A 14,487-nucleotide genomic window follows, 5' to 3' on the forward strand; every position below is an offset into this window, starting at 1 on the left:
GTCTGAACTGGAGATATGTCTTCACTGTTTGTCTTCAGACTGATCCACTGAGCTGTCAGCTGCTTCATTAACATACACGGTGTTGGGAAGGGTGCGTTTAATTTGTTCTCCCAGTCTGCCCTGTTTGTGGACCATCTACTGTGGAGGGATGTTGTTTTCACAAAGTAGGGAGCTGCATTAAAATTTTTTTTTGTGATATAATAAATAAAATATAAATTCTCATAATGCTCCTATTACTCTAAGTTTCAAAGATAATGATACCAGTTTCGTCAGCAAGTGATGAGAATCAGTTCTTTGAGAAGTAGTAAAAAGACACGAATCAGGAAAAAAATGCTTTTTTTTGTAAATGCGAGTCTTCTCTGTGAAGTTGTGAACAAACGTGCTGTTGAACACAAAACAATGAAATTGCCATTTTGTGTGCGCATCAGTTTCTTAACATTATGAAATTAACAATCGCTCACAGTACTTGAAAAGTTAGAAAATTGACCTTGAAACTCCTTGAAAAGTACTTGAATTTGACCATGAAAAATCTGTATGAACCCTGAATCTGGTTAAGTATTTATTGCTTATTTTATTGTATATCAAACACTTATTATATTTTATAACCCTATTACATCTTATTTTCCTACTGCTTATGTAAAGTGCAATGGTAATACAAAATCTGAATTCTGATTGCTGAGAAGTAAAATAATTCTACAGTTATAGCTTTTTGCTATCAAATAATTTATACGTTTTTAACTACTATATTACCATAAAGAAAACAATAGATAGAGGGGTGCACTTCTTTACTTTAACAGAAGTCAAACTGAAATGAAATGCACTAAACAGTATGAATAAATTGACGTGTGATATGATTCAATATGAACTTTGCTCTGATTACGTGTAAACGCTGGAAACCATGCTAGGCCCCCTAAAGCTCCTCATTGGGTAGGATGCATGTCCTTCACAACACGTTTATTCACGAAAGGCAGTAGTAACAAAAACCTGTAAAGTTACCGGAAGCAGGACAGAGAAACCGGAAATTATGCGTAAGTTCCTTCACAATAAAGAAGAATAAAGAACAAAAGTTGTAGACTGGATAGAGGAGAACCAAAATTAAGACTCATAGTTTGTCAGTCAATAATTTTATGACGACAATTAAAAAATAACTTTCTAGAACGGTGACTTCATCCACCTAAAATGTTTGATTAATAACATCTCTTTGTTTATCGTCCTTTATTTTGAAAAGGACGGAAGTATTCAAATATACCCGTGTTTATCTTGATTGGTAAACACAGAGCTTGTTCCTGTCGGCACAGTAACTACGGAAGGAGCACACTGTTGGTGCAAGTTGTTGAAGATAACGCTACATGCCCTTCACAAGCCTTTCGTCTGTTCATTTAGTTCAGTAAACAGAACACTGGATGCATGGTTAGCCGCTTTTTCTGACACGAGATTATTGCGGATTGCAGGCAGCTCTGCAGTTTAGCCTAGCCAAACTGAGTTACTGGACTGTATCAGCAGACATTACATTTGAATTATAACTTCAGCAACGTTAAGTCAGGTTTGAATAAGTAAACACTTGCTTCCGCATCCTAACATGGAGTCATGCGGAGTAGTTGGCACCGTTCTGGGATGCTCTGCGGGCATCATTGTTGCTGGACTGGTGTTTGCTACCTACAAACTTGGTTTACTCTACCAGTTGTTTCACAAGGTAAGTGGCTATTTTTTCAAAAAGGTAATAGTAACTTATGGCATTTTTCTTTATTTTTCTCTATATGTTTATTTAAAAGTTAACGTTGCACAAATATGTCATTGTAAATATAACTTCACTGTCTGCTCTCCCCTTCAGAGAAACCTCTGTAATAAAAAGACAGGATGGACTCTATTCATGTAAACTTTGACCAGCCTTGTGGTTTTCTAGCACAAAGGCTATCATAACACCCTGGCTGTCAGTGGGATTGCACAAAGCCCTGAGGCTCATCACCACAGCTAGCCAGAACAATATAAGTGCTTATTGTGAAATATGAAAGGCTGATAGAGTGAAGAGATAGTGTGACACAGGTGACCTTTAGAAGGGCCTTTTACTGACACTGACACTTATTTATCTGTAGCTGGGCCTTCCCCAAGTTAAAATATTGCATACTCTGTTAAATCAGTAAAAAGATAACAGATTACAGTCTTTTTTTCTGTTATTTATCCTTTCTCTGTCTCACTTCAGACTGAGGTGAAGAGCCCTCGTCACGGTGGTGAAAGTGTGGCGGAGGTCCTTCGTGCCCACGGGGTCAAGTATGTTTTCACCCTCGTTGGAGGACACATCTCTCCCATTCTGGTGGCATGTGAGAAGTTGGGCATCCGCATTGTGGACACCAGACATGAGGCTACTGCTGTGTTTGCTGCTGATGCTGTGGCAAGACTCTCAGGTACTAAATAATAATAGGGGAGAATGGGGTAAGTTGAGCCTGTGGGTAAATTGACCCACCCCCTGTCTCTGGGAAACAGTACGCATCAGTGGTCACATGACTCTGGATTCAGTTAGCCCGCCTCATTTCAAGCTCTCTGTGGTGAACAGAAACACAAGTTGAAGTGTTAAGTAACTTTTTTTCTCCAAAAATCATTTTTTGCATGTCAAAGTAAATTTTCAACATATCACGAATAATGACTATAAACTCAAAATAATTTTAACTATATTTAAAAACATACATCAAATGTGTTGCTGAACTATTAGTGTATAAAACCATGTGAATCGTGTAGCTAGGTATTAGCCTGAATTGCTAGGCTAGGTTGTTTTTAACAAAATGGTGAGCTAAACTTCTGGGGGTAAATTGACCCAGTGATTTAACTTACCCCACAATGAGGCACTAAAGTATCAGAAGTAAAATGTGTTTAAGTGTAGTACATAATGATTTTTTTTTTTTTTAATATATGTAACATTGTAGATGAACTAGAATGCCGAGGAAATACAGCAGGAAGACAAACTGGGGCTCAACACCCCTTGAGGAGATGCAGAGAGCAGCAACTAAAGTCCAGGGTGGAAAATCCATAAAAAAAGTGGCCACAGAGAGAAATACTGACAGGTCAACCTTACACAGATTCCTAAAAAAGAGAGAGGGAGGGGAACAGGCTACACAGGGACAGCAAACGCACACAGAAGAGATGGAGGAAGACCTTGCAGACCATGTGAAAAAACTGGCTGACCAGTTCCATGGCCTCACAAAGAAATCCCGTGACTTAGCCTACGAAAAGGCAGAGAAAAACAATATCCCTGTCCCCGAGGGTTGGAAAGCTAACCGTTCAGCAGGTAGTGTAGAAGAGATCATAATTCAACTCAGGTAAACAGTTGGTCTTGTAGCTAAACAGATTCTTAATAATGTCCCTATTCTTTTAGTTTGAGATTGGTTCAACAACTTCAAGGAACGCTGCCAAAAAAGTCAAAAGGTCAACTTACCCCCGTGTGGTTCAATTTACCCTTTAAGGTGGAGCAATTTACCCCTTAGCTGGGGCAAGTTGAGCCACAAACCTTTTTTTGACAGGTTATATTTCCATTACCAATCATTATGGATGTGTTCTAATTATTTCCATTGATGTGAGACATCATGAAATTAATGTACATGTGTTGATTTCACTTCAGTTTTATTTCCACTTGTCCACAGGTCAAACAGTGTAAAAAGTGGCTCAGTTTACCTCGCTCTCCCCTAATACATTTTATTTTTAGTGATTTTCAAAAACTCAGACACTTTACAGTTGTTTAAATCAATATAAGCAAGGAGCACAAGACAAGCATAACCAAACAACAGTATAGTCACAAATTGAGATCTAACCTAGAAAGGTAATTTTTTAACAGAGATTTTAATTTTGAGGAGTCAGAGCAGTTTTGAGTTTAAGTGGGGAGTGAGTGTCCCCCCAGGTTCGGTGCCTGGTTCTATGAGATGGAGACAGAAGGTTGGCTTGTGAGGGATGGAGGTTATGAGAAGGAATGTGATGGTGATGGAGGTCAGTGAAGTAGGAAGGGGCCTGGTGGTGGAAAGGTTTGTTGGCGAAGAGAAGAATTTTAAACTGCATGCGTCAGGTAGGGGGCAGGGAGCCAATGACGATGTTGGAGGGCCGGGGTGATGTGGTCATAGGAGCGGGTGCTGGGGGGGAGACGAGCAGCAGAGTTCTGGATGTACTGTAATTAATGGGGGACTTTGGGAGATGTACCATGTAATCTCAACATTTTAACAGCAAGTACACAGAATTTAATGTGTAACCTTCACTTTTGTGTTGGGGCTTAGATCGTGTTACCAACAGCTGTTGAGAATAAAAGAATTAGGTTTGTTGTTGCCTGGTTTCAGAGTGTCTTGGTGTAAAGCTCATTCAGAGGTGGGTGTTTTGTCTTGAGCAGATGAGTGTTTGGTTGGCTGTACTGTAAAAAGTTTGAATACAATATTTTTTTGTGAGGATTTGAGGAACTAACGGCTGTCTCCATTGTCTTCCTAACAGGTACAGTTGGTGTAGCAGCAGTGACTGCTGGCCCTGGCCTTACTAACACAGTGACAGCTGTGAAGAATGCTCAGATGGCTGAGTCTCCGTTGCTGCTCATGGGGGGAGCTGCTGGAACACTACTTCAGGTACACTTGATTTTAGTATCAGGCATTTGTTTCAACTTATATTCGATCAATCAATCTTTATTTATGTTGTGCCAAATCATAACGAACACCATCTCGGGACACTTTTCAAAAACATGAACAGGTCTAGACCCATTTATGTTGATAAAACTTTATTAGCAGAGACCCAACATCAAGACAAGATAAAGAGTCTGATCTCATCTTAACCCACCATGAGTACAGAGCTTTGCAGCATTTAACAAGTTACAATGGCAAGGAAAAACTTTCCTTTAACGGGCAGAAACCTCGGACAGAACTCAGAGAGACTCATGTTAGACAGACATCTGAGGAGACTGAGTTGAAGTTAAAGAGACAGAGATGAATGTAGCCAGAGAGAGACTCACAGAGGGACACAGACACAGTTCATAGTTGAGCGTTGTAGTGATGATTATTGTGAAACTGACCCCACAGCACCAGTCTAGAAGAACCTTTGAGACAAACTCAGAGTTTCCCAGAGAGGTGTATGCTCTGTAACTGTAATGAGTTAGACTGACAGATGGAGAGAGGGAAAGAGGAGCCCTGTGTGTCAGTTTCCCACCAACAGTCAAAACCTGAAGCAGCAGAACTAAGAGCTGGTTCAGACCGGATCCGGCTCTAACTATAAACTTTATCAAAGAGGAAAGTTTGAAGTCTACTCTTAAAGCTAGAGACTGTGTCTGCCCCTCGGACCTGAACCAGTAGGTGATTTCAAAGAAGAGAATATCCAGATGCAAGTGAGATGTGGATATGCAGGCAGTTGAAAGCTACATCACTAAATACTTGAAACACTGAGTTCTGCTGCTAAAATACTTTAAAGCATTTTGTGCTTCATTACAACTTTTGTTACCTTTAACATCTTACTTCTCTGTCAACTTTCTTTCATGGTACAGGGCAGAGGGGCGCTGCAAGACATCGATCAAATGTCTCTCTTCAAACCTCTATGTAAGTTCTGTGCCTCCATCAGGACTGTCAGGGAGATCGTGCCTACTGTCAGGAAAGCCCTGGCCATCGCCCAGTCAGGAACGCCTGGTCCGGTTTTTATTGAGTTCCCCATCGACACACTGTATCCCTTCCACCTTGTGTCCAAAGAGTTTGGGGTGAAGAACCCGCCTAAAGGTCTGATGGGCAAAATTGTCACATGGTACGTTAAAATTGGAGACTCGACTGAAATTATTTGACAGTAAATCACATTTTTGAGTTTCTATGAAGCCCCAAAGTGTGTATTAAGTCGTCTGTGAACTGATCCTCTTTTGTCAAAGTCTGATATGTATACAAAAGCTTAGGCATCTGTTTATTCTCAATCACATAACTCACCATCTACTCTCAAATAACAGGGAAAAATAGAATAATGTAACTTTCTGATTTCTTGCAAGGTACCTCAATAACCATCTCATGAATCTCTTTGCTGGAGCCTGGGAGACCAGAGATGTGTCACCACTTCCTGTTGACATCCCTCAAGCCACAGATGATCAGGTAATACAGCTCCCAGTCTCAAGGTTTAACATTCTTGAGATGACACACTCAATCCAAATAAAACACAGCTGGTCAGTGTGTACAGTTCATGATAAACATGACCGTTATAAGTTTTGTTTGCTCTATTTTTTTCCTGAAATGAAATCAGGTACAGCAGTGCATAGAGCTGGTGAGTCGAGCAAAGAAGCCTGTTATTCTGCTGGGCAGCCAAGCAACACTACCCCCAACACCAGCTGATGATATAAGGTAAATGGACATGTGTTTTTATGCATTATGCCAAGGATTTATAATTTATTTTTGTCTGTTTTTCTGTTCACTGTCTGTAGAGATGAACCATGCTAACATACTTGGCATTTCAAACTGTTAATAACTGTGTTTCCATTACACCCTTTCGCAAACGAAAAGCAATAACTCTGAAGTTTCCATAAAGTACAATTGCTCCTTGGCGGTGTTTCTATTATGTCCAGAATTGCGTTCAACTTGAGTAAAATAATACATAAAGTCCGTCTGTATGCTAAACTGATGATGATGCTGATTCATGAACATTAGTGGTTTTATTCACTGGTCAAACTGTTGGCCTTGATCATGCCAACACCTCCACACACACCTCCTTCTCGCTGCACTGTGACCTGCTCACAGTCTTCCTGGTGCCTTCACTGTCACCCAAAAACACCAACATCTGCACTGAACACACTGCAGCAGTGCTGTTACAATATGAACTCCAGAGTCTGTAGTGGACCCACACTAAAGGCTTCTGGGAGAGGATTGTAGCCAAAGAGGAGAGAGTGGTGCGTTGTAATTCATGTCCTAAAAAAACAACATTTTTGCAAAAAAGGTGTCTCTATTGCACTTTTGCAATAAACTTCAATATCAAAAATTCTGAAAAACCACCTCATAAGAGCGTAAAAACGTTATCTTAAAATTCGAGAGGTTTTTCTAATTTATCATTACCATTTTTTATTGGGATATTTAGGTTTTGTGCAATTCCAGGTTTAACGGAAACACAGCTATTGTGTTTGTTGTTATTGTCACTTTGTTGTTCAACTTAGTGATATTAATCACACCAAAATATTTTCCTTTCTTTTAGGAAGGCACTGGAGGACCTAGGCATTCCCTGCTTCCTTGGGGGCATGTCCCGTGGCATGCTGGGTAAAGACAGCCCCATTCACATCAGACAGAACAGACGAGATGCTTTGAAAGAGGCGGACTTGGTGCTCTTAGCAGGTTTGACAGTGTTACAGTTATAGATTTTTAACAACAACCGTTGGTAACGCTTTATATACAAGGTCATTGTAATAGTTAATACAAGACAACTTAATCTATAAGCTATATGGAACCTAACCCTAACCCTCTTTGTTTTTTGTCTTCTGCTTTTGTCTCTCATGAGCCCTACCCCAGCCCTTCCCCTAAACCTAACCATTCAGGGCCCCATGCCTAAACCCAACCTGTGGGGCCTAACCCTTACAATGACCTTATTAAACACTTATTAAGCAGTTATATAGTCTTATAAACAAATAATAAAGTGAATAAGCATCTTATAAGTACTTACAAAGGTCTTATTAATGCTTATTACAGGACCTTAATATAAAGCGATACCCAACCATTTTTTGTCAGTTGTTGATTTTATGACTTGTTAATTGTTTTTAAATTTTCTAATGAATACAGTCGTAGAAAATAAATGAAACCAACCAATTTTTACCAGTTAAAATACAACATGTGGTGAAACTGGAAGTTCAGTGTATTCAGTCACAGCCCCAGGCTGTGTCAAGGTACAGGGAAGTGTTAACTTTGTATGTTTTGTTTGCAGGCACTGTTTGTGACTTCCGCCTGAGCTACGGCAGAGTTCTGAACAGACGCAGTAAAATCATCGCTGTCAACAGGGACAAGACACAGCTGCTAAAAAACTCAGATATGTTCTGGAAACCAACTATAGCAATTCAGGGTATGTTTTAAATAGAGTAACTCAAAGTTATTTGGATGTGTGACAGTCTGTTAAGAATATCCCAGACTGCGTAAGATATTAATGCAATGATGGATTTTGGTCGGGTTAGTTATTATTGGTTGAGGGTGAAAAATATACCCTTTGTCTTATGTGTGTAAGACAAACTTGTAAACCCTTGTAGAATACACTCTAAAAACAGCTGGGTTATTTCACTTCAAACGTGGAAAAACCGCCCCTTTACGTTTTAAGAAAATAGTTTTAGCAAAGTAATTTTTATTGTGACGCCGGCATTTTGTAACCATGAATGAGGAGCAAACGCAGTGAATATTGGGGCTGGGGGCATATGCTTTTCTCGCAGTTTGATTCTATTACGATTTTTGGAGTGCCCATTCAATTTAAATTGCGATTCTTTGATATCTATGATTTTTGAGATTTTTATTACCAGACCATGTGAAAAAGTTAAATGATGATGATAATGTCTACAGACTTTATCCGGAGCCATATTTTCCCATAAAATTCACGTGGGTCAGAGAAAAACATTTCACCCTCTGCTGGAGAAAAGTGGAAACTATTTCCCAATCCAGTTTATAAACAAAAACTGAAACAAAGAATTTGATTAAAAAAAAAAAAGAATTTAGACAAAGAATCCCGATTTTGATATTACCAAACAAAAATTCCTGATATATCGATTTTCAATTATTTCTCCCACCCCTAGTGGATATGAGACGCTGCTGTATAATGGGATGTTGAATGGGGGTCATAGGCTGTCTGTGGCTGTTTTTTGTGTGTATAATTTATTATGCCCATTAGTGAACTTTATCAATAACTTTTTTAAATGTATAATGCCATGCATATATATATATATATATAGTTGAATCAATGTTATGATCAGCGACTGCAGAAAGACCATTCTACAGTTATGAATAGTACTTTAAACATGCATGTTTTACTTTTGATATGTGCTCTTGTGCTGGTGAGAAGAATCACATGGCAGAGTGTGAAAATGGAAATATGGGTCTGTTCTAGGTGACGCAGGTTCATTCTTAATGAGACTTTCCAAAGGCCTGAAGGGCCATCGCTGCTCAGAGGAATGGCCTCAGAGCCTCAAAGCAGGAGACATAACCAAAGAAAATGCAAACAGGTGAGCAGAGCTAAACTGATGCTGGTATCTTTTTAGAGTAAAACCATCAACGCCATTGAGACAAATAACCACTCATCATGCAGTCTAGTCTCAATGACTTAAAAAGCTCCTGATGAGAAAAAACACAAACTATGTATGTAAATAATAATTCAGTAACGTTTTTGAACCAGGGCTAAAGCTGATGAGAAGACAGAACACCACCTGAATCCCCTGAAAGTTCTCCACCATGTGGATGAGCTGATGGCAGAGGACAGCATTATTGTCGCAGATGGTGGAGATTTTGTTGGTAGTGCTGCATATATCATGAGACCAAGAGGACCCATGCGGTGGCTAGATCCAGGTGAGACCTTATAGGCAAACTGAAAGTTGGTTTATGAAGAACTTTTGTGAATGAAACATTGGATGTTTGGATATTTTAGAGTGAGAATATTTAACATTTCAGTCAAGTGAGTTTCATATCTGGAGCTCAGTAATGCAAGTTTGGCCTCCTTACATACGGGTCTGGTCAACAGCAGTGTATAAGGTGGTAAAATGTAATGTGGTGATAACTCTACATGACCTGTTTTTGGTTCTCATAGGTGCCTTTGGAACCCTGGGAGTTGGAGGAGGATTTGCACTTGGGGCAAAACTATGCCACCCTGATTCTGAGGTGAACTGTTGAACACTGAAACGACTCTGATCATCATGTGGTGGCTCTTTACAAACTAGAGATTTTTTTTTGTTTTTGTTTTGCTTTTCAGGTGTGGATTGTGTATGGGGATGGCTCCTTAGGATACAGTGTTGCAGAGTTCGACACATTTACTAGACACAAGGTAAAATTCATTCTCTGAGTTTTGAAGGTGAATATGTGGCTGTTGGGGTCGTGTTTACCCCTGTTAGGTTTCCATTTCACTCACTTGCTAACTATACATTACTCCACTCGTTACCTGGCTACAAACACACAGTATGTTTTTATGTAAAGATGATTTTGATTTAAAAAATAGTTTACAAAGTTTAAAAGATTGTCCCTCAATTTTTACATTTATTCTGTGGCAATAGAGGTCCTATGAGTCAACTTGTTGACAACATTAACCTTAAGTTTAGAATAGAATAGAATAGAATAGAATAGAATAGAATAGAATAGAATAGAATAGAATAGAATAGAATAGAATAAAATAGAATAGAATCTTTATTGATTTTTATTAATCCCTGAAGGGAAATTCAGAGTCACAGCAGCAGTACAAAAAAAGTATGTAGTGCAAAACATTCAAGAATCTGTAAAATAATATAACAAGTGTCAACTAGAAAAATTGACTGTCGGAGACGACAGCTTGTCCATCATTCTCCATCAGCCTCCACCTCCACAGGGTCCAGGACTGAGCTGGACTTCTTCACCAGTCTGTTCAGTCTCTCACTCCTCTATATTGTCCGTTTCAATGTGGCGTTGGTGTCTGGTGTTAGCTCTGTTAGCCATGCCTGTGAATAGCATGATGCTACTCAGCCCTCTGGTATTCCCTCTGTTGCTGGGTTAGCACAGCTGGCTTGTCCATCTTATTGGAGATTGATCTTACGTTCCCAATAGCTACTGATGGAAGGACAGGTCCATGTCGTCTCTTCTTAGGTCACAGAGAGAACACCAGCCCCAGCACTGGTTAGCATTGAGATGCTACAGACTGCTAACAGGTGAAATCTTGTGTTAAAACAATGCAACCATGTTTTTTGAATTGGTATTTCACACACGCAGGAGCCAAAAAAAGTAAAAGCACCACTGCAAACAACCAGTTTTGGGTCAATGACCAACACATGAGCCATAAAAAGGAATGACAGGCTCTAAATACAGAGAGAACCAAAAAGAGAAGAAAAAATGATGCAAAAAATAACAAGGAAAAAAGAGCGGGTGCAACAGGCAGCCACTCTGGCAGCGTCCTGGCAACAGGTAGACAACTTTACATTTGCAAGAAAGTAAAAACATCAACTTTTTCCTGTTGAAATAGATTTTTCCAGTGAAACATCAACAGCAGCAACTGTAACAGGTTCATTTCCACAAACTTTTCTGTCAGTATTTTCTTCTCATTCTAGTAGTCATTTCACACTGTCATATTCAGTATTGTGTTAGCTTTGTTTTTGTTTTTTTTTCTTGGGTGGTCCATGTTTGTTTCCTTAAATAAAGCTAACATCAATTTGACTAAGTGTTATAATTTCTTTTGTTAATGCTTGCCTTTTTTCTAAAATAATTGCCATCTTCTTTTCTCTGCTGTTGACTGGTTTACCATTTACCTCCAAAAGGAGGCATTGAAACTGTTCTCAACAATGGCCTCCATGTTCTCTTCCAGAGCCAAACAAAGTTTTGTCAGAATGTCAAAAAGATGAAGTGGAGCTGTGCTGTAGCTCCTTTACACAGTTTAGTTTAATGTTTGACGTGTGTGTGTGGTCAGATTGTCCCTTGAGCCAACCTTTTCTTTGGGAAACAATAACCATTGTTAAGATGTTTTGACCAATCAAAATCAAGTATTTAAGGCAGGTTAAAACTACAGCCTACATACGTCCACAACACCTGAAATCTTTTAGTTTTTAAATAAACATGTGCCACGATTTCATTGTATGTTTTTAACATTCCTTTATTTTTGTCTTTAGACACCAGTTATAGCGGTGGTGGGAAATGATGCATGTTGGAGTCAGATATCCAGAGAGCAGGTCCCTATACTGGGCAGCAACGTTGCGTGTGGCCTTGCATTCACAGGTACATTTTCCTCAAAGACTGTTGCTCAAGGATTTGTACTCTAATTATCAGACTGTGCGTCTTTGCATTCATTTCTTCATGCAGTATCTGCTGTTATCAACCTGCTTATTACGATTTCTTTTTCTTTCGCAGATTATCATATCGTGGCTGATGGTTATGGCGGTAAGGGCTACCTTGTAGGATGGGAGGACGAGGACAGGCTCAGCGACATCATCCGACAGGCACAAAGGGAAAGCCATGAGGGCAAAGCTGTCCTCCTCAATGTCCTCATAGGAAAGACCAACTTTAGAGAAGGCTCCATCTCTGTATAGAAATGGTGTAATTCTGTGAAACACTCAATCTTTCTTCTTACTCGTCTTTGTCTTTGGCTTCTTCTACTTCTCCTTCTTTGTCTTCTTTGGAAGCTTTGGCTTTTTATAGACTGATGGTCTCTATGAAGGGTTTTGAAGAAAAGGAAAATACTGTTGAACAGCTGTAGAGCTGGCTCTGACAAGACCTATGCTCATCCTTATTAAGCCATATTTGTTAATTATTATACCCTTTAAGAATCCATGAATTGTAAGTAGCTAAACAACTAACTTCCCTCGTGAGACTTTGCAGAAACAAGTTAGTTACACATCTGCTGAAACCAGTCGTGACACAATATGATATTGCTGTAAGTTAAACCTGCAGTTTTCCTAATAGTTATAATGAGAATGCAAAGCCACTTCATTTAATGCAATATGTATTGAAAATACAGTACCAATGTTGAACTGCAGCTGCCAGCCTGGTATCTGAAGACTTTTAGCTTCTTATTTTTATGGTCATGCTGTCGGGCATAGGCTTTTTGCTGCATCTCAAGACAAGTGTTAAGAAGCCAGAAACTTGCGTTGTGTCAGAATTTTTCATCTTAAAGGGCTTTAGGTTAGATTTTTGACATTCAAGCAACATATTTATTCTTGCAAAAAACCAAGGTTTCAAATCCTTTTTGTGAAATTATGGTTTCATGACTCAAATTCAACCAGAATGCCTTTTCTCCTTTTACATAACAAACAAGGAGCCTTTTAATTAGGGAAACGAAGAATCTTAAAGGTGCAATATTTTTATTCAGTTGATGATCAGATATTCAATTGCATTTGGAAAAAAAAAGTGATGATATATTTTGGAATGCTTATGATTAAATATGTATGCCTTATATGAACTGATTGTATCGTTCAACAATTTGATATATGAAGGATGAAAATGTGTCGACCGGTCTAAGTTATACATTCAAATTATGTCAAGCACTTACTTCCATGAGTGAATTAGGCTGTTGTCTTAAAACAGGCCTACACACAGTATGCATTGCACGGTAATAGTATGTACTCACCAGGCAAAATTGTGTGGATCATCTCACTTCTATCAACTGTGTTGCTTTTTTGTTTATCTGGAAGGTGTTTGAAACTATTGATCATGGAATTTGGATTTGGATTTGTTCTCAAATGATTAAAATATACATTATTCTGTGGACATTTGTCTTAAGTGGATTTCATTGAGAACCAGCTACATTGGGACGTGTTTCAGGGGGTTAGGGAGGATGTGATAGCAGCTTCTGTAAACATAATGAACATAAGGTATAGATATACAGTGCCTTGAAAAAGTATGCATACCCCTTGAACTTTTCCACATTTTGTCACGTTCTGACCACCAACATAAATATATTTTATTGGCATTTTATGTGAAAGATCAACACAAAGTGGCACACATTTGTGAAGTAAGAGGAAAAATATACATGACTTTCAATTTTTTTTACAAATAAAAAACTGAAAAATGTGGCGTGCAATAGGGCTGGGCGATTATGGTAAAAATAAGAATCCCGATTATTTTAAGTGATATTGAAATCACAATTAATACACACAATTATCCATTTATTCAAAAACTTCAGTACTGATTTAAACACAACTTTAAAAAACCAGCGAGTGGCACATACAGTATTATTGATACACAAAAGTCACACACACTCGCTGTGGCTTCACATGGAACACAGAAGAGCTATGAAGCACAGGAACTTGCATACATCTACACTGTGTGGCATATTAATTGTTTTTCTTCGATTATATTGTTTTTATGATTGTCAGATGGCAAAATTGAAATCACGATTAAAATCCAATTAAATGTCCAGCCCTAGCGTGCAAAAGTATTCAGCCCCCCAGTGTCAATATTTGGTGGAACCACCTCTTGCTGCAATTACAGCTGCAAGTCTTTTGGGGTGTGGCTCTACCAGCTTTGCACATCTAGAGACTGGAATTTTTACCCATTCTTCTTTGCAGAACAGCTCGAGCTCAGTGAGATTAGATAGAGAGCGTTTGTGAACAGCAGTTTTCAGATCTTGCCACAGATTCTTGGTTGGATTGAGGTCTGGACTTTGACTGGACCATTCTAACACATGAATATGTTTTATTTTAAACCATTCCATTGTAGCTCTTGCTTTATGTCTGGGGTCGTTGTCCTGCTGGAAGGTGAACCTCCGCCCCATTTTCAAGTCTTTTGCTGATTACAACAGGTTTTCTTCCAAGATTGCCCTGTATTTGGCTCCATCCATCTTCCCATCAACTCTGACCATCTTCCCTGTCCCTGCTGAAGAAAAGCA

The 14,487-nt window shown here is 39.0% G+C and overlaps 1 protein-coding gene across 1 annotated transcript; it reads left to right on the plus strand.

Annotated features, from left to right (window-relative positions):
* The first annotated feature begins 740 nt into the window (after positions 1-740).
* Positions 741-13,371, plus strand: ilvbl (ilvB (bacterial acetolactate synthase)-like). Its single transcript, XM_074680396.1, has 14 exons — positions 741-1,693; positions 2,201-2,402; positions 4,462-4,589; positions 5,495-5,745; positions 5,978-6,077; positions 6,226-6,323; positions 7,165-7,301; positions 7,885-8,019; positions 9,046-9,160; positions 9,331-9,500; positions 9,739-9,809; positions 9,901-9,972; positions 11,774-11,879; positions 12,012-13,371. Exons 1-14 carry the CDS (start codon positions 1,580-1,582, stop codon positions 12,188-12,190), a joined length of 1,878 nt encoding a protein of 625 aa, XP_074536497.1. The 5' UTR covers positions 741-1,579; the 3' UTR covers positions 12,191-13,371.
* The last annotated feature ends 1,116 nt before the right edge of the window (positions 13,372-14,487 follow it).

Source organism: Halichoeres trimaculatus, unplaced genomic scaffold (genome assembly GCF_033239565.1).
Source record: "Halichoeres trimaculatus isolate MK-OKI-2021-1 unplaced genomic scaffold, fHalTri1.1 fHalTri1_scaffold_9, whole genome shotgun sequence".
Taxonomy (NCBI): Eukaryota; Metazoa; Chordata; class Actinopteri; order Labriformes; family Labridae; genus Halichoeres; species Halichoeres trimaculatus.